Consider the following 20799-nt stretch of genomic DNA (forward strand, 5'->3'; position numbering starts at 1 on the left):
GATAACAGTAGGATAACAGTTATACTCAGTTATCGTATCCTGTGTTTGGTGCACACGAGATAACAAACATGATAACTATTTTGTTTCTAATACATAATTGCTCATAATAATATGATAAGATATATAACATATTTAAATGACAAAATTACTCTTGTAAAACAATTGTTATTTTTTTAAAATTATTTTGTAATACTTTGAATTTTATAAATAAGTAATCAAATAACTTTATATAATTTCAAATAAAAATCATGAGAAAATAATCAAGTTTAATTTTTTATATGAATCATGATCAAATAAATAACTCGATATATCTCATATGTAAATAATAAAATTACCATTGCAAAAGAATTATATTTAATTTTTTATAAAATTTAAATTAATATTCCTATTTGTCAATTTTTTAATAATAATTTTACTTTAAAATATTGTAATTTTAGTAAAATTTCGACTTTTTAGAATATATAAATTACAAAATTACCCCTGTGAGAAAATCACATATTTGTATTTTAAAATATATTTTATAAAATAAATCAGTAATTTTTTTTCTTATCCTATCCTGCTGGTAACCCAGCTCAGATTCAGGATAAGAATTATAACTGGAGAGACATGATAGGATAAACTTCAGGATTAACTTATCATATCCTACTGTATCACCAAATACTGGATTGCGGCAAGATATGATACAGTTATCCTATCCTGTCTCTTATCCGGTGCACCAAACAAAATGTTTTTCCTTAAGTTTTGTTAATTAATTTCAATTCAAAATTAGTTTTAAATTGAAGATGGTTTGTGGGTTTTTTAAGGATTGAAGGAAAGTGAAAGGAAAGAGATCTTGCAACGTCACCAAATTATTACCAAAGTTTGTTTTTTTCTTTTCCCCCTCATTTCAATATTTTTTTTTACATTGTAAAAGCAATAATTTTGCAACCATGGATTGCACATTTGCACTTGCAATACCGTGGAGAAATTTTCTCATCCCACCTACTCACTTTCTCACTCACCCCCTGTTTTTCCATTTTTCCCCTCGGTCAAAAAATTCGGAAAGCGTTTTCCGAATTTGTTTTGCCTTTGAAAACAACTTCGGAATGTGTTTTCCGAATTTTTTCCAAATTTGAACAAAAAAATTCGGAAAACGCGTTCCGAATTTTTTGACCAAAGGCAAAAATGGAAAAGACAGGGGGTGGGTGAGAAAGTGAGTAGGTGAGATGAGAAATTTTCTACGGTGGAGGGAATAAAGATGGGTCGTAGAAAGAAGGTAGTTAGATCTAGTATTACTAAAAACAATTGAACTCTTCTCTCCCGACCCCCCTCATTTCTTTTCCACCTCCTGAATTTTCATTTTTGCCCTTGGGGGTACTTCAGTTTATACGAACCGAATTTTTTTGTCATGCTAAAAAATTTCGGTTTATATAAACTGAAATATTGTGTTCCAAATTCTTTTCCAGCTTTCCTGCATAAATTCTACATGAGACCCTCAACTTCCACAATTTATTTGAAATACTAAACGATGTCCGATTTGAGTAAATAACCACTCGTTGGAAAGCTTAGGGTGTCAAGAATACAAATATAATTTTTATTTTGAGGGTTAACTATCCAATTGGTTCAGTTTGACCAAATAATGGGTACGGGTACAGAAACAGAGCATAAACTTTTCTCAAACTTGCAGGTAGAGTTTCTCATACTATACTTAATGAAATTTAACAATTTCAGTTTCAATCTTGTAGTACATTTTGTCTTGTTTACACTAGATTAAAAATCATTAGAATACGACTTATATACAGAGAACTATGATAAATTTACCACATGTATCTCTACAACATTTTGCAGAAACTTTTCTCAAACTTGTAGGTAGAGTTTCTCATACTATACTTAATAAAATTTAACAATTCCGGTGTCAATCTTGTAGTAAATGTTGTTTTCTTTACACTGGATTAAAAATCATTAGCATACGACTTATATTCAGAGAGCTATGATAAAGTTACCATATTTATCTCTACAACATTTTGCAGAAACTTTTCTCAAACTTGTAGGTAGAGTTTCTCATACTATACTTAATGAAATTTAACAATTCCGGTGTCAATCTTGTAGTAAATTTTGTCTTATTTACACTGGATTAAACATCATTAGCATACAACTTATATTCAGAGAGATATGCTAAATTTACCACAGGTAGCTCAACACAAATTTTCACATAAATTTTCCTTCTTTTTGGGGGGTATATGTTATTTCGGTTTATATAAACCGGATTTTTTTTTCCATGTTTAAAAACTTCGGTTTATATAAACCGAAGTTTGTTGACCAAAAATTTTCAAACCGCAAGGAGCAAAATTGGATTTTTGGGGGGTAGAAAAAAAATGAGGGGGTCGGGAGAGAAAAGTTCAAAACAATTTGCCCATGGTGGGAAAATACTTCACTTTCCCATACTAAATGCCACCATGCATTTAGTAAGACTATGTACAATGGTTTATAAGACTATGAAACTATGATACGATAAAAAAATAAATTAGTTTTAGAACCCCTCTTATCATCCTCTGAACCAAACATATATGTAGAGTCCGTTTGGTTTGACTTATTTTTTTATTTATGCAAAACAACTTATGCAAATAAATAAGCTTTTATGTATTCTAATAAGTTTTTCAAAGTAATTTATGAGAAAACAGTTTATAAAAAGAATTTAATTTATATGCACCGTCGGTGTAAAGTTATTTTGCACATGCATCCAATAATATACCGACACATCATGTATGGTAATTAAAAACACATGATGTGTCACATTTATTAAATGATGTGGCAACGTGTTATTGGATGCATGTGTAAAAAAATGTTACACTGACGGTGCAAAGCAATTAAACTCTTATAAAAATACAATTTTTGTCATTTAAAACTTATGAGTTATCATAAAAATTTATTTATTTGCATAAGCTAGTTTCATAAATTCAAAAATAGGTCAAATCTAGGGTTGCTTGCAGTTCGGTTTGGATTGGTTTTGAGGCAAAAACTCATCCGAACCAAAAATAAATTTATTTGCGGTTCGGTTCAGTTTTGGATGACAAACAAAAAAATCTAATCCGATCCGATCCAATTTTATGCGGTTTAATTTGGATCGGTTTTTGGACATCCAAATTATAAAATGTAAATGTTTTTATCAAATATTAATATTATAAAAAACACTATAAAATAATAGTTTGACTTTTTTGACAAAATAAATATTTAGTTTGATGTAAGAAATAACATATAATATATTAAAAGTTAATATTTTGGAATGACAATTGTCAATTATATATTTTTTTTTACAAAAATTGTCAATTATATTTGAAACATATCAAAAGGTGAAAAATTAATTAAATTAAACTAACAAATAGTATTAACAAAATTTTAAAAAATAAATAAATATTAAAATATATGTATGCGGTTTAGTTCGGTTTTGATCGGTTTTGAAAAATTGATCCGAAATCCGATTCGATCTAGCGGTTTTCTCAAAAGGACATCCAAACACATCAAAAAATATTAGGTTTTTTGCGGTTTTCAGTTTTTTTGTATCGGTTTGCGATTTTTATTTGGATTGGTTTGAATTTGAGCACCCCTAGTCAAATCCAAACAAGCCCGTAATCAAAATCTATTCCATTCCTCCTCTATTTTGAACCAAACACTTAAATAATTAAAATCATTCCCCTCATCTTCTCTCCCATCCATTAAAATATCTCCCTTCTGTTGGTTGAACCAAAAAGACCCTAAGATTTAATTTTTTTTTTTTAATAAAAATATAATATTATATATCTTCTTCTATAAATAAAGGGAAAACTTACTTTTTGGTGTAGCATTTTTTAAATACCATTAGTTTTTTTTACCCTCTTAACTTTTATACTTTCTCGTTACAAAAAAAATACTTTCTTAACTTCTATGACTTCTTTTATTAAAAAAAATATATAAATGTATAGGAAAATTTTAGAACATAATCTTTTACGCAATTTGGTAGAATAGAGAAAATGGATTACACAGCCACTGGTAACCTATATAAATTTACTCTTTTTTACCTTTTTTTATATCTCATTCTTTATTCTTTTTCATATTTTTTATTTTACAGGACTTTCAAAACATATTTTTCCCACAGTGTTGTTATTCAACCAACAACCACGACAAAAAAGGGATCATTCCAACCATGGATTCAAATTGCGGTCCACATCTGCAATTGTGCCGCAATATTGCTGATGGTAGTCTTTACAACTGCATTGCACTTCAATTGCAGTGTGATTTTCAATTTCGTGCACGACCGCATCAACAACCACATAAGACAATTTTAATTATATTTGTTCAAATTTTCTCACAAATTCAAATTTTAGTAATCACATCTCAATTGACTTTAGATCTAATGAAAAAATATACACTTTGTGCTGGTAGCGAACGTGAGGCATCAACTGCTGATACTTTTGTCCATATATAGACCGTCCGTTTGACCCAATTTTTTTAGAGTTTATGCAAACAACTTATGCAATATAAATTAAGTTTTATGCTATTTTATAAGTTCACACTAGTGAAAATTGTAATTTTATAAGCTATTTTATCATAAACTACCTTGACAAACTTATAATAATATATAAAAATTGCATAAATTGTTTGCATAAATTCTAAATAAGAGAAAAAAAAGACAAGCCAAATGATACCCAAATATATGTGTGCATGCTGATAGACATTTTAGAGAAAAAAAATCTGTACAAAAAACTTATTATCATATACTAGATGGAAAGAGATAAATGTATTTTTAGTATTTTAATTACATACAGATACAATATTTACATTAGACAAGATATGTATACCACTGTACCTACCTACTGCTTCAAGAAAAGATATGTATATTTACATTCGTATTAAGATAAGATGCAAAAATATGTACATTAGACAAATAAAATGTTTACATCAGTCCACTAAATTTTTATTTTTTTGATAGATCAAGTGTCAAATATTACGGAATATCACTCATCTTTTGTTAAAATTTCTATATTTTGACGGGAGAATTTACACTAAATTTTTAACAAAAAATGAATTTTTAAATGCCAATATTTTTTTTTGACGAATTAAGTGTCATAAACTTAAAAATTGATATTTAACTCATCGCATATATTAAGAAATTTTAAAATTTTGCAAGATAGATTTATTTATATTTAATAAATATGACTGAAAAAAATTTAAAATTTCGATACAAGAAATTCTTATAACAATATATACATGATACAAAAATTTAAAGATGTACGTGAGTTGACTTAAAAGCGAAGAATCAAATATTGTGAAAAAAATATTTGAAGGACTAAAATATGTTAAAAAAAATCATAGGGACTAAAAATAAAATTTAAAATATATTTTTTACCTTGACACTGGTCCGAATATTAATATTAGTAATATATATATATATATATATATATATATATATATATATATATATATATATATATATATATACTTATTAATGGATATTTAGCATGACGTTTATTGCGGGATAGGTTGCCTACTAAAGTCAATCTGGTTTCCAGTGGCATCTTACTATTTCTTGTGTGTTCTGGTTGTGGAGGGGTGGAGTCAGCTCATCACTTGTTCCTCTCTTGCAACATTTACGGTTCTTTTTGGGCATTGGTTCGGTTGTGGATTGGCGTTCCTATGGTGGATTACACTACTTTGGGTGATCATTTTGTCTAGTTCACTTCTTCAGCAGGTGGTTCTCGTGCTCGACGACCTTTTATGCAGCTGATTTGGCTCGCTTGTGTTTGGATTATTTGGACGGAAAGAAATCATAGATTATTTGGCGGTTCAACAAGTACTTCTCATCAATTATTGGATAAGATTAAGCTATTTTCCTATAAGTGGTTGAAGACGACGAGTGTGACTTTAGTCTCAAACTACCATGGCTGGTGGTCTGATCCTTTACTTTGTTTGTGCCTTGTTTGATTTTTTATGGTTCTTTTCGTGACTCTTTGTAAATATTTTTAGTCGTTCTCGTATACCTTGTACTGGGAAGACTATTTTTTAATATATATCTCATTTTAGCTTGTTCAAAAAAAATATATAGGCTTAATTAGTAAAATGGTCCCTTAAAGACATTTTTGATTTCAGATTGGTCCCTTAAAGAAAAAAAAGTCTAAATAGGTCTCTTAAAGAAAAAAAAGGTCCGAATAGGTCCCTTAAAGACATCTCCGTTAATCAGTTTGGTCCCTAAAAAAGGTTTGAATAGAACCAAACTGATTAACGAATATGTCTTTAAGGATCTATTTGGACCTTTTTTTTCTTGGAAAATGTTAACATGTGCACCAAAGACACATGTTAAGGAAGTAAAAGTAGAAATAATATATTGAAATTTGTGCGTTTAACTTTTTAAACATTAAATTTTTTTCTATCATTAAATGCAATTTTCTATATTTAGAATCTTAACATGTGCCATTGGTGTACATGTTAACATGATCCTTTTTTCTTTAAGGGACCTATTCAGATATTTTTTTCTTTAATGGAGCAATGTAAAACTAAAAATATTTTTAAGGGACCATTTTACTAATTAAACAAAAAAAATATTAATGGATTTTTTTTAGTACTCCCTAATTGACAAAAAAGTTATTATTATTATTATTATTATTATTATTATTATTATTATTATTTTATTTATTATTATTTTTTTTCATATAGTGAGTTTCACAGCAACAGTGGTTCCAACGAACAGCGAGACCAAAAAACTCCACAAAACCACCATTTTTTGGTTTCTTCCCAAAATCAACAAACAACTCTAAATCCACAACGATTCCGATACTCACTCTCTTCATTCATACCTTCACTTCGGTAATTTCATCTTTGATTCGTTTTTCTCCTTAACAATTTCATCCTTACACCGTGTTAGGTTTGTCTATTACTGTCTTATTTCTATCGTAATTTCATGCAAATTGTTTCTATTTCTCTTCAAACTGTGTTATTCGATGCGTTTAATTTATATTATTCGTTACTCACTCGAAACCCTAGTGTTAATTTCGTATTTTTTTGATTTCTCAGTGCGTTGCGTGATTTTGTGAATGCAAGATACGGTTATGGATCAACACGAGGAGGAGGGTCGTAATGAAGGTGAAAGTAATAGCAAACAAGATGATGAGGTTGTAATCATAATCATTCAACTTTACTGTTTCGTTTTTGTTGCTTTTTTTTTTCCTTTCCCTTTTGGGTAATTAGGGGAAGAAGGGTTTCATCTGATTATATGGTGAGTGTGTTATTAGATGTGAAAATGTAATATCTTGTAAGTAATAATAGTGTCTTAGTTTGTTTAACACTGGCCTGTGAAGCACGCCACACTTATGAGAACATTGAATTATGTCATTTTCTCAAATTATTATCGGTGTCAACGGGTCAGTGTGTCTGTGTCCATGCTTCATAGACAATGGTTAGTGATGTTTGTTGCACTTTTCTATTTTTATACGAGCATTCAGTGAGAAAATTTATACAGTTTTCAGAGGGTAACTATGAAATTACTGTGGCTTTTTGTATTTTTTTTCTTATTTGTGAATGAATGGATTGTATAGTTTGTAATTTGTTTAATAAAGTTTTGGTTTTGGTAGTGTAATTCTGGTACACACTGACTCAGTTGAGTCCTTTCTTTTCTAATCATCAGCAGGAAGCTGTTGCTCATCTCGAAGAAATCAAGAAATCAATCGAGGCAAAAATGGCGTTACGTCAAAGCAATTTGAATCCTGAAAGGCCTGGTTAGTTTTTATTCCTTTTGTTGTTCAATAATTACAGATATACGAGTTTTTTTTGCTGCCAGTAGGAAATAGGAATGAATGAAACAATTTAATAGACTACATACATATTCTATGAGTTGACTCCTAGCCTGGATACTAGATCTTGAACCTCCTCCATAGCAAAACATAACAAAGCAAAATAACTGAGGGGGTGGGTGGGTAGCTCAACTGTTTTGAGCTAAGGGTTAAAAGGAGTGGGAGGTCTCGGGTTCTACCCCAGCCAGGCAAGGGAGAAAAATATTAATCTAACAAAACTAACAACTAACATTGGCCGTCTCAAAAAAAATGTAAAATAAAATAATTGAGACTTCAGATGGTTACTTTGACAACAATTTCTGGATACACTTTACTAATTGTACATAACATATTACTTAAATGTCATGTTTTGATGACACCTACATTTGCATTAGTATCTAAGTGAAGAAAATAACTCAACAGTATAATTTTTAGTTTGTATAGGTGTCAGCAGTATTAGGCAACATCACATTTGCAGACTTGTTTAGATAGATAGATTATTATAGACGCTTCTGCGTGGGGATGTAATATGGACTGCAACCTTGAATTCGGAAGCTTCTTGTTGCTTATTTAAATACACTAATTAGTCACATATCTTGTTCATGCTAAAACTAAATTGCTAGGTCAAAGTATCTACCAAAGGCTGGGTGCAGAGATTAAACCTTCTGTAAAATGTGAGTTGCGTAGGGTTGAGTCTTCTATATCTATATAATGGTAATAGCACATGTTGGTTGTTAGTTAGCGATAATTACCAGATAAATTCGTATTTCTTGGGATTGCATATTATAAACTCGTGGTCTTGAATCTTGGGCCGTTAGTGTAAACCTAGACGAGAGCTCTAGGGCCTAATAAATGTGGGATACATTTAATCAGTGTCCAAAATGAATATACATGGGTCGAACCAGCTATTCCCGTCGTCTGCATGATCCTGACGTGCCTGATTTCCAAGTGTACATGTCCATAGTCATAAGTTTGCATTAACAGCCCAAGATTCAAGCACGAGCTTGAAAGGTGAAAGCGATCCAAGTATGAGGAATTCAACTCTGCCGTTAACGATGAGTCTAACTCGACTGTGAACCGGGTTGTTGTTTCAATAGTATTTGATGATTTTTAGATAATTCTCATTATGTTTAGTTTATGATTGAAGCTTACCATATTCATTGATACCGTAAACATTTTTAGAGACATTAAAACTATTCATATGCCTCCACATAGCAGGTTAGCCTTTTAATAGAGTTTGTTAGTAACACCGTATGAAAACTATTTATTAAGAGTCCCACATAGGATGTGAGATGGCCTGCACATGGGTTTATAAGTAGAGGCAATCCTCAGTCCTCACCTTACAAGCCGGCATTGTGATTTTACTGAAAGAAATCACCCTCTAGTTCAAATCCCTTCGGGCACTATTTGGTTGTTTTCTGGTATATTTAATGTTGCACAAATAGTAATAGTACTAAAATATAATGTTCAACGCAGACGCAGGATTTTTTAGGACCTTGGATTCCAGCATTAAGCGCAACACTGCAGTTATTAAGAAACTGAAGCAGATTAATGAAGAGCAGCGTGAATCACTGATGGATGACTTGCGAAGTGTCAACTTAAGCAAATTTGTTAGTGAAGCAGTGGCAGCTCTATGTGATGCAAAGCTTAGAAGTTCTGATATACATGCAGCAGTACAGGTATTCACATTTCTGTTTCTCATATTTTCCACACAAAAGATACTATTTCCTTGGAAGAAAAGATATCCCTGATAGTACACCTTAATTTGCTGTGGGTCCATGGATTTGAAATTCATACTGTTTGTTTACCTAGTGTTTTCCTCTTTCTTCAGTATTTCCTTTTTATATTACTTCTAGCTCGGATTGATGCAGATAGCAAGGATCTTTTCTCTCTTGAAAAACTGTTTTCGATTAGACAAATTATGTAGGCAATTAATTTTTTTAATTGTATTTTAATAGAAACTTGTTTAAAGACCCGTGCATTCACACGGGTCTTTTGATTTTTATTTGATATTTGAGTTTGTTACTAATTACTATATTAATGTAGAAAAGACATTTAAAATTAAATATTTTAAAATTTGTTATATAATGTTAAAATATAAGTGGAATTATTGTGTTAATTATTTCTTGTAAACTTATTTATTCAATTTATGTTTAAGTGACAAATAATGATCCCGTGTATATTTTTAATCAAAAATTAAAAATTTTATTTAGGATAATTTAGTAAGTTTGATACTAATTAACTTTATTATATTATTATTTTTTGAATTGTAAATATATTATTAACAAAAACTTTATTAATATTATTATTAATGGTTAGTAGTAAACTTTAATATTTTTTTAGTGAAATTACAATGAAGGATATAAAACTTTCAACGTGGTTAAAAGTAATAAAGATAAATTAGTAACTTTGGTGGTAATCGATTTTAATATATTAGTAGTAGATACCTTTTAAACTTATAGCAGTGTTGTCAATGACGTTCCACGGCGGAGAGTCAAAATCTCGCCATACAGGCCGACATGTGGCGCCACCATATCAAAGTATGGTGCCATGGTGGAGAGCCAAAAACCTGCCACTTATATCTGCCATGGCCGATATTTGACAACACTGTCTTATAGACTGTTGAAACTTTATAGTTTAGGTATGGAAAGAGGAAAAGGAAGGCAGGAGGTCTCCATAATGTTACATTAATAAGGTTTACGCCCTTAGTAAAGAAATATAAGCAAAAATAGGTTAAAAAAAGTTGATGTATTTAGACCAAATAATACATCAACTTTCTTTGACTCATTTTTGTTTATATTTTGTTATAGAGGGAGAGTATGAGATACAAAACACAAGCCTTCCTCACCAATTTAGTGCGTAGGTCATGTTGGTCTATTTTTATTAGTATGAGGCCAGGCCTACACTAATACAATAACACTTGTAACACTAATTTTCTAACGGAAACTAATGTATATACAAATACAATACATTCATACGGTGTGTAAAATTGTAAATTAGTATAAATGTATTTTCTCAATAAGTCATTGGTATGCCTTTTCAATCCATGCTGTAGTTGTATATCACTTGCATTCCACTGTTGCTCATGTTTTGGCCTGTCGTTGCATTATTTTTGTTAGTAATTTCTTGTCATGCTTCTTTGTACTTGTCTTTCTTATCTTAATAAATTCTTTATTATACAATGATAATCGAAACCAATTAAGTGCATAGTCAGCATGTAGATTACTTTTTCCTCCGAGACATTTTTCAATTATTATGTGGTGCATGTTACCTAAAATATTTTCTTTCTGGCATATGGCCATCTCCCACTCGTTTTCGGAAAGATATGCTCTTTGCTTCATCAAAGGTACAAGGATTTTGTGCCAACTCTGATTCAAGGACTTCTCAAAGTCTTCTCTCCTGGAAAATCTAGTGATGAATCAGATTCAGACAGAAACTTAAAGGCAATGAAGAAGCGCAGCTCTCTGAAACTTCTGTTGGAACTTTTTTTTGTTGGGGTTATTGAAGATGGTGGCATTTTTATCAATATCATAAAAGATCTTACTAGTATGGAACAGCTGAAAGATCGGGAAGCTACACAAACAAGTTTGACCCTTCTTTCTAGCTTTGCTCGCCAAGGAAGAATTTTTCTAGGACTTTCTGTTACTGGGACAGAAATTCATGAAGAGGTATTTATTTTATTAATTCATTACATTAGTTATATTACCAGTGCTTTCCATTAATCGTTTTTATTCAATATCCTTTTTCATTGATTTTCTAAACCTTTAGTCATTTTAAATCATGATTGCAAGTTTTTGTCCGACCTTTATTTATATTAAGGATCGTTCTCTCTGCCCTGAGCTGTGTTATAAATACTCCTTTACTGACATCCTGATACAGTTTTTGAAAGGCCTCAACATCACAGCAGATCAAAAGAAAATTATCCGGAAAGCATGTTATTCATTTTATGAAGCTGCAGCTGAACTACTTCAGACCGAGCATTCTGTAAGCATTTCTGTATTTTGTAAACATTCTTTATTATTGTTTGTCTTCACCTTCTCTTTTCTGGCTATTTTTTTCCATCAAATATGTGCAAATGGTTTTGTTTGTCCTTGTAATCGTTGATGTCTTTAATTTCTTGACAGTCACTACGATTAATGGAGCATGAGAATTCTAAGATTTTGAATGCAAAAGGCGAGCTAAGCGATGAAAATCTCTCTTCATATGAAAAACTTCGTAAATCCTATGACCATTTGTACCGTAATGTCTCATCGTAAGTTGCTTTCGTATAGTTGACTTTTCATGTTTCCATGTCTAATCGCTACTTCGTTTTTGTATATCTTGTTTTTTTTTTTTTTTTGACGGATCGTTTTTTGTATATGTATTATTTACATAATATGTTTTTGCAAAAAATACTATGAACCCAGTTTAAGGTTTACATGTATGGCTGCCCATGCATATTTTGGCCTTTCAGAGTGGGTTTTTTGTATATATGTAGTTATGCATAAAACAAAAGCCACACATGCTTTGAGTTATTGTGACACAGTCCAGCAGATTCGAGGCAAACATGGAATTATGTGGTTTTCTGTGGGTTAGAATAGTTTATTGGGGATATCTCAGTTGGTGGGAAACATAAGCACTTTCATATATACTGAGTTAAGACTATGTTATGTCTGAAACCCGAGGTGGACTTTATCTCTCATCGAGGTTCCCTCAAAATTATTTGTAATGTCTTTGTAAGATAGTTTTACTTTACTTGTTATAAAATTTTGACGTTTCATTCATCCCGCCGATCTTTTCTGTCTAATGTAGATTATAAGTGGAATCATCCTTCAGTTGAATGTTGCTTTGATGTCTCTAATTATTCCATTTAATTCTTCTATCCTGTAATTATGGTTGTCTTGTTACAGATTAGCTGAAGCACTTGATATGCAGCCTCCTGTAATGCCGGAGGATGGCCACACAACAAGGGTAACTAGTGGTGAGGAGGCTGTTTCTTCTGCTGCTGGGAAAGATTCTGTTGTTGAACCCATATGGGATGATGAAGACACAAGGGCTTTTTATGAATGTTTACCAGATCTTAGGTTTGTATATCCAAGGAACCTCTTTATTAATGAGCCCTACATTTAGAAATCCATTCATTAGTCCTTGATCACCGTATTCTTGTTTACAATTTTGATGTAAACGGAAATGGTTTAAAAATTTCTTTAGTTGGTGTACCATTGGTTTATTTTTTATTTTTTTTTTCGTGAAAAACCATTGTTTTATTTTAGATGGAACTTTATCCTGCTTGCTTTTCTCCAGAGCTTTTGTTCCTGCCGTGCTTTTGGGAGAAACGGAGCCAAAAGTCAATGAGCAACCTGTGAAGGGTCAAGACCAACCAACTGTAAGAAATCTTTTTATTTAACCTATTTTAGGATCTTTTTATTGGTTTTTCATACTTTTTGCTTTTTTTTTCCAAAAAAAATCCCTATTGGATGGTAAAAAACCTATGTGTATCCAACTCTTATAACTTATGTCTTTCAGACTCAGCTGGGGCCTGGGATCAACCATGATTCTTTGAAACCACTCTAGTTGCACTTTATATACGTGATTAAAATAATGTGTATTGTTTTCTTATCATAGTATGTCTCGGTTTAATTTCCATTACGTTAGTTTTTAGCGGTTTTGTCTATACACTTCAAATATTTGATGCTAATATTATCCATTGGACCTCTACCTAGATGCTTAATCCTTAAGGAAAGTTGATCTTAGGCAACAATATCTTCATTCTTCATTTATAGCTTGGAACTAGCAATAGTTTCAACTATATCCATTCTGTGATTCATGCATGTCATAAAATGTTGATAAATCATGTATTGTTTCATATTTCTTCCTGTACTTCTCTGTTTTGGAGCATGTACTTTTCATTTTCTTGTATGACACTTTTTCCAAATTTCAGCAACTTTTTGCATGGTTCTTCGTTAAAGAATAATGGGAAACTTTTTTGACATCCATTTTCCTGGGTTTTCCCCCCTTTTCTTAGTGACGTTCTGCAACTATTCTCTGACTCCAAGTTTGATTATTATCTAGGAAATATTACCTGAATCAGACAAAAGTCAACTGATAACCCTTGACAGTGGAGAGGTCTCCACAGAGTCTAGTGTTTTATCTGAGGGAGAAAGCTCAGAGAGAGTGAATGATAAAGAAGAAAAAGAAAAGTCTAAAGAATTGGACAGAGACAACGAAAAAGAAAATGAAAAAAAGGGTGAACATGATAAAGAAAAACTCAGAAGTCTTGAAGGAACAAATTTGGATGCTCTATTGCAGAGGCTTCCAGGTTGTGTGAGCCGGGACCTTATAGATCAATTAACAGTGAGGATATCTTATTGAACTCTATTACTTATCTTTTGAGATTGTATTGTTATTTTTGACATCACTAATAATCATTATTTCCTTTTGGCTTTACAAATGTTAGGTAGAGTTCTGTTATCTAAATTCAAAATCAAATCGGAAAAAGCTTGTGAGGGCTTTGTTCAGTGTACCAAGGACTTCTCTGGAACTGCTAGCATATTACTCACGTATGGTTGCAACACTCTCAACTTGTATGAAGGATGTCGCCTCCCTTCTATTGCAGATGTTGGAGGAGGAATTCAACTTCTTAATAAATAAAAAGGTTAATTTTTATATAAATTTTCCATTGGAATTGAATCAATATTTTTCACCACTTTAAATTTGGTAATTACTTTCATTATCTTGCTTTTGGAATGTCTTAACAGGACCAGATGAATATTGAGACAAAGATCAGGAATATCAGGTTCATTGGAGAACTTTGCAAGTTCAAAATTGCCCCTGCTGGCCTGGTCTTCAGTTGTTTGAAGGTATAAGAGACTAATAATCAAATTACATATCATAGCTAACTCCTTTTAATTACAAAAACATTTTTCTTAAATTTGCAACTTCTGTTTTGGAGCTGTTCTTATAATATAATGTCAAGAGGCTTCAGGTTCACTGACTATATTTTTTATGCCTAGTTTTTTTTTTTGCAAAAATTATGCCTAGCTTTTTAAATTCCAAAATCCTCTTCAATTATTTTCTTCTGTTTTGGTTACAGAAGTCCTATAAGTTATACTCATGTGAAATATGCTGTTATCCTCCATTTACTAAATCTTAGATCACTGTGTTTGTGCATATCACAATAGCTCCTGTTTGTGGTATTATAATTAGAATGTGCACATTTTTGAGAAGACGGCTGACTCTTTTTAAATTAATAACCAATTGAAAGATTCAGTTAAACCCTAACTCTGGAAAATTTGTTGCCTTGTTGGACCGCACCTAACCTTTCAAGATTAAAAGTTTTGAGAAAGTGAACTGCTGAGGAAAAATTCTTTCCAATTTGGAGAAGCAACATATTCTGTCTGTCTAATAATTGACCAACTGAACTGGGTATTGGACTAAATGATACTGCATTATTTGGCTTCATATTTTCTATCTTACTTCAAGTCTAGTTCCACTTGCATTTCTTACGCCATTTGTTGCGAGGTTTGAAGAGAATGAATATATGTATTGTGATGTCTCCGTATAAAATATTGAATCCTCAATTTTTGTTTTCTTATCATTTCAGGCCTGTTTAGATGATTTTAGTCATCACAACATTGATGTAGCTTGCAACCTTCTTGAAACATGTGGCCGTTTTCTGTATCGGTCTCCAGAAACTAGTATACGTATGGGTAACATGTTGGAGATACTGATGCGCTTGAAAAATGTTAAAAACTTGGATCCTAGACACAGTACTTTGGTGGAGAATGCATACTACCTTTGCAAGCCACCTGAAAGATCTGCACGAGTAGCCAAAGTCCGTCCTCCATTGCATCAGGTGCAATTCTTATTTCAACTTTCTTTCTTTCTCTGATAACTTAATAATCTCAACTAACTTTATAACGATATCTTCATTGCAGTATATCAGAAAGTTACTTTTCTCTGATCTTGACAAGTCGACCATTGAGCATGTACTGAGGCAACTTCGTAAATTACCATGGAGTGATTGTGAACTGTATCTTTTAAAATGCTTTATGAAGGTTCACAAAGGAAAATATGGTCAGATCCACCTGATTGCATCTCTTGCTGCTGGGTTAAGTCGCTATCATGATGAATTTGCTGTAGCTATAGTTGATGAGGTTATTAATTTTTATATTTTAATTCTCTCTTGATTTGTCATCTCTTCTTCATACAATAGAATGATCTGAATTTTGAAGGATGCCTGATTGGGAACACCTACCTATTAATTAGCTCTTGTTTTGGTTGCTCATAACTTTGTTTGCATGAAAATTTGGGCCTCTCAATTTTAAGTTGCTCACTTAATTTAACATGCTCATTATTAGTAATCAAATTATTATTATTATTATTATTATTATTATTATTATTATTATTATTATTATTATTATTATTATTATTATTATTATGTTTTCTCTGATTAAAATCTTGAATTTACTATTTTAAATTCTAGATTTTGTATGTGAATCTTTTATACACATTTACTCTCCAGAAAGTTTTTGGGGTTGATTTTTGGTATTTGGTTTCAGGTTTTGGAGGAGATTAGAATTGGGCTGGAACTAAATGACTATGGGATGCAACAAAGACGCATTGCCAACATGCGGTTTTTAGGGGAGCTTTACAACTACAAGCATGCTGACTCATCTGTTATTTTTGAGACACTGTATCTCATTATTATCTATAGCCATGGAACACCAGAGGTATTTGATTGTATACTGCTTACTTTTTTAGGAGAGTCGTAGAATTTCGGCTTACCAAATATAAATTAATAGTAATGTTACAATGGGTTCCCAAGAAATTTGAGAGCCTTGGGTCTCTCCCTTCCAAGATTATGAGAACTGGTCTCTCCCTCTCAAATAACCACTTTCTAATGTTCAGGATAACGCACAACAGTCTGCATTTTCCCTTATATTCACACACAATACATAACTAACTTAATAGCTACTTATATTAGTACATAATAACTTACACAATAATTGCCATAACTGCTATTATAAAATATAATATTTATTTAGTAATAATAAATAGTCTAACAGATCCTAGGTGAAGACTGCCCATGCCTTGTCACTACTACTTAGATCATACCTCTAAGTGATGCAAGACTAAACACACCCCTGACACCCAGCACAAGATGTCTGAGGCTGCAATGAATGCAGTCCCTATTTGCTGCAATTAAGGCCTAGGAATGGACCCCAATTAAGGGCAGAGTTTCCGGCATACCTAGGCCTGATTGGTCCAGAGCTTGGACATTGTGGGAAATCCAACAATGTATCTACGATAGATTTTGATACCATCTTAGAATTTGGGCTTAGGCATAATCCAATCACACAAAGTTGGTTTGTAAGGTGAGGACTGCCCAAGTCAACAGATCACATCGACATGTTTTACATGGCTTTGAATACAGAAACACTTGACTTCTTTTATTTGTTTCATTAACTACTTAATTAATTGATTTTGCATATGAGAGCCTTCTAATGACATCATGAAATATATTTATTTATTCTGTCAGCAAGATGTACTCGATCCACCTGAAGATTTTTTCCGTATAAGGTTGATCATTACTCTACTTGAAACTTGTGGCCATTACTTTGATCATGGCTCTTCGAAGAAAAAGCTTGATCGGTTCCTGATGCATTTCCAAAGGTATATTTTAAGCAAAGGTGCACTGCCTCTGGATGTCGAATTTGACTTGCAGGTCAGTAGGAGTAGCCTTTTTGTTTACTGCATTTCATTATGAGTGAATGATTGATGTGTTAGTTTATGTATTTGATGATTTAGAGTAGCAATCTTAATCATAGTTCATGTATGCATCAGTTTTGAGTTTAATCCAGTAGAATTGAGATAGCTCGAGCGGCATTTTGTACAGTATTATAATTTATATGTCTTTGGGATGGCATCATATTTAAACATTTGAATATTTTTTATTGTTTATTCTTACCAATGTTATCCGATTGCAATGTAATACCTTTATATGGTGGAATTAAGTGCTGATATAAAATAGGATCTGACTATCATGATGAATAATTTAATGACAGTCCAGTAACAGGATATGATTTAATATGGAGTGAAGTTTGGAACAAATATAAATTTTCATGGAATAACTATCTTGAAAAATATGGTATTACTTGTGGGAAAATGTACCTGCAACATTTTCCTTAAACCTCTTTGCAGCAACTAGCACCCATGAACATATATATCTTCTTTAGATTGCTTGTCAAGTTGTCAGCAGATTCTAAAAACCGTGACACTGAGTTTTGTAAACCTATGGATACTCATTTTCTTACATTTACTATTTTGGGGTCATTTATTGTTCTGTAGGATCTGTTTGCTGACTTGCGTCCCAGTATGGTTCGTTACACTTCTGTTGATGAGGTGACTGCAGCTCTAGTGGAAATTGAGGAACATGACCGATTAGTTTCTGCTGACAAGGCTAGTAGTGAAAAACATTCCCATACTGATAAGCCCTTAAGTAGGACCAATTCCACGACGATGGTTGGCAATGGACAGAACAATGATAATGGTGCTGAGGAAAATGGAGTGCAAGACAATGTCAACGACGGTGAGCATGATTCAGGGAGTGACGTAATTGATGTGGAAGGACACGATGATGACGAGTTGGATGAGGAGAATCATGATGATGGGTGTGAGACTGAGGATGACGATGACGATGGACCTGCTTCTGATGATGAGGATGAAGTCCATGTGAGACAGAAGGTGGCAGAAGTCGACCCATTGGAAGAAGCCGATTTTGATCAGGAGCTCAAGGCTGTCGTACAGGCATGGGTTTACTTATTTTATCATGTTTACTTTCTCCTGATTCATTTTCTGCAACATTTGATGATTTACCTTGACGCAGATTATTTTCAAAATAGTTTAGTTTTTTATGCCACATTATCTCAATTATATGGAGCCTTATTTATGAAATATATCATGCCTTATCTTCTCTCTTGTCCACCAAAATCCTAAGTTTGAACAAGCTTATTTTTTTGGAAGGATGGGTCAACATTGCCTCGATGTAAACAATGTTTGGCAGTTGGATTTATAACATACTCACGGTACTTTGTATCATAATTTATGCAGGAGAGTATGGAACAACGGCGACAGGAGCTACGGGGTCGTCCTACATTGAATATGATGATTCCTATGAATGTATTTGAAGGATCTGCCAAGGATCATCATGCGAAAGGAATTGGTGGGGAAAGTGGTGATGAAGCCTTAGATGAGGAAACTGGTGTAAATAAAGAGGTTCAGGTGAAAGTTCTGGTGAAGCGTGGGAACAAGCAACAAACAAAACAGATGTACATCCCCAGTGATTCCTCACTGGTGCAGAGTACGAAACAGAAAGAAGCAGCTGAGCTTCAGGAGAAAGAAGACATTAAGAGGCTTATCTTGGAGTACAATGATAGAGAAGAGGAAGAGCTTAATGGATTAGGGGCCCAACCAACAAACTGGATGCAAAGTGGAGGTAATAAGGCTGGTGGTCGTGGCAACTCTTTTGAAGGAACCAGTGGCAGGGGTGGTGGATCACGGCATCGTCATCATCACTACTATACTGGCGGTGGGATCTACTATAGTAGAAGGAGGTAAGTGATACTTGAGTGAATATGGAAGGCAGATATTTTATGCCATCTGCTTCCTCCCAGCATGACAGATATTTGAAAACAAAGTTCCTCTGATATTCATGATTAGTAATGGCCTGGTCTCCTCTTGTGCCACTATCATATTCTACTCTTCACACTCTTCCAGGCAAGGATGAGTCCCTTATCCTGTTGGTAAGTGGCGGTTTCAAGCATGGTGGGTTGGTGATGCAGGGTTTGTAGAGTGTTGTGCACACTATCTTGGATTCTTGACCTCAGTTAACGTGCAGGATTGTACCAGGTGGGTTCTGTAATTATATCATGGCCTCCAAACCTCTTGTATAGCTCTATGCGGAGACAAAATCACAAAATTGAATAGTTTTTGGCTGTTCTTACTTTGTCAAGTCGGCGAGGTTGGCTTGTATCTATGAGGAAGAATGCCTAGGAAAAAAAAAATTGTCTCGATACATTGTCAACTAGCTGAAAACAGTCAAATATGAGTTTAAGAATCGACCTCTCTTGTCTTGGTCATGGTTACTGAATATCTCCCATGTATGTTATACCTATCATCAGCATTACATTCTAGTTCAAAGTGTAATTCTTAATAGACTGAAGTATGGATCTATTTGATCCCATACTATTGAGAGGGATCTATGTAGATTGCACTGTATGGGATTTTCTCTCGTAGAAACTCTAGATAATGATTTAAGAATAATCCCCGAAGTATAACTTATTTGAGTGTGAAACGTGTTGTTAATATAGTTACTTACTTTTCTGTTGATATTCATTCATGTTTATGCCATAATACTTTCTTTGAATGACAAATGTTAATATATATATATATATATATGGGGTTTTCTAACTTAGACCCTAGTTAGGTCTAAGTTAGCAAGGTGCACCTTTTGAGTTGGACAAAAATACCCATTTTTTTTTTTTTTGAAACAATAGAGCAACTGGGGCATGTATGTAATTTGCATCATAAAAATACCCTTTTTTTTTTTTTTTGAAACAATAGAACAACTATTACATTTTTTAAATTTCTTCCAAATTTCGACCTCATTTTACGTGCGAATCGTACGCCGATTTCAAAAACTAATACCGGAAACCTTTGTAAAATTGAAAAACGATCAAAATCCATATAAGGAACGTCGAGTTTCGTTGAGTATTGAGGGAGATCGAACCGGGTCAAAAACCGGGTCGCACGACCCGTTTCTGCATAAAACGAGTGGGAGGGACGATGAACAGTGCGCGTCGCCCACGCCCACTCTCACCGGCGGCGCGTGGGGGCGCGTGCGGCCTCAGGGAGGCTCTATTTTTTTTTTATTTTTTCATAATAAAATAGTAGATAATATTCTGGAAATTTTGGTATATTGTATGAAATTTTTGGAGACCCGAAACTATTTTTAGTTAATTAAATGAGTAAAAAGGTAATT

General features: G+C 32.8%; 1 protein-coding gene across 4 annotated transcripts; it reads left to right on the forward strand.

Moving 5' to 3' along the window:
- The first annotated feature begins 6647 nt into the window (after positions 1-6647).
- On the forward strand, positions 6648-20149 carry LOC123883681 (regulator of nonsense transcripts UPF2). Of its 4 annotated transcripts, none has more exons than XM_045932588.1 (18): positions 6648-6816; positions 7024-7121; positions 7634-7724; positions 9255-9457; positions 11102-11446; positions 11658-11762; positions 11903-12030; positions 12668-12841; positions 13062-13143; positions 13830-14111; positions 14215-14412; positions 14516-14617; positions 15361-15612; positions 15695-15913; positions 16319-16489; positions 17299-17484; positions 18108-18566; positions 18870-20149. In XM_045932588.1, the coding sequence occupies exons 2-18, from the start codon at positions 7044-7046 to the stop codon at positions 19374-19376; spliced, it is 3582 nt and encodes a 1193-aa protein (XP_045788544.1). In that variant the 5' UTR covers positions 6648-6816; positions 7024-7043; the 3' UTR covers positions 19377-20149. The 4 variants fall into 4 exon arrangements, with proteins under 4 accessions (XP_045788544.1, XP_045788541.1, XP_045788542.1 ...); XM_045932585.1 differs by having other exon boundaries at positions 6672-6874; XM_045932586.1 differs by having other exon boundaries at positions 6672-6874; positions 7637-7724.
- Positions 20150-20799: the final 650 nt, after the last annotated feature.

This window comes from Trifolium pratense, linkage group LG5, assembly GCF_020283565.1.
Source record: "Trifolium pratense cultivar HEN17-A07 linkage group LG5, ARS_RC_1.1, whole genome shotgun sequence".
NCBI lineage: Eukaryota > Viridiplantae > Streptophyta > Magnoliopsida > Fabales > Fabaceae > Trifolium > Trifolium pratense.

What these genes read in the sequence shown, in the direction of transcription:
- LOC123883681 (XM_045932588.1), top strand. Translation starts at nt 7,044, where the DNA reads ATGCAAGATACGGTTATGGATCAACACGAGGAGGAGGGTCGTAATGAA. An exon ending in TCCGTCCTCCATTGCATCAG is followed by an intron (nt 15,613 to 15,694) that starts GTGCAATTCTTA and finishes TCTTCATTGCAG; the next exon opens with TATATCAGAAAGTTACTTTT. An exon ending in ATAGCCATGGAACACCAGAG is followed by an intron (nt 16,490 to 17,298) that starts GTATTTGATTGT and finishes TTATTCTGTCAG; the next exon opens with CAAGATGTACTCGATCCACC.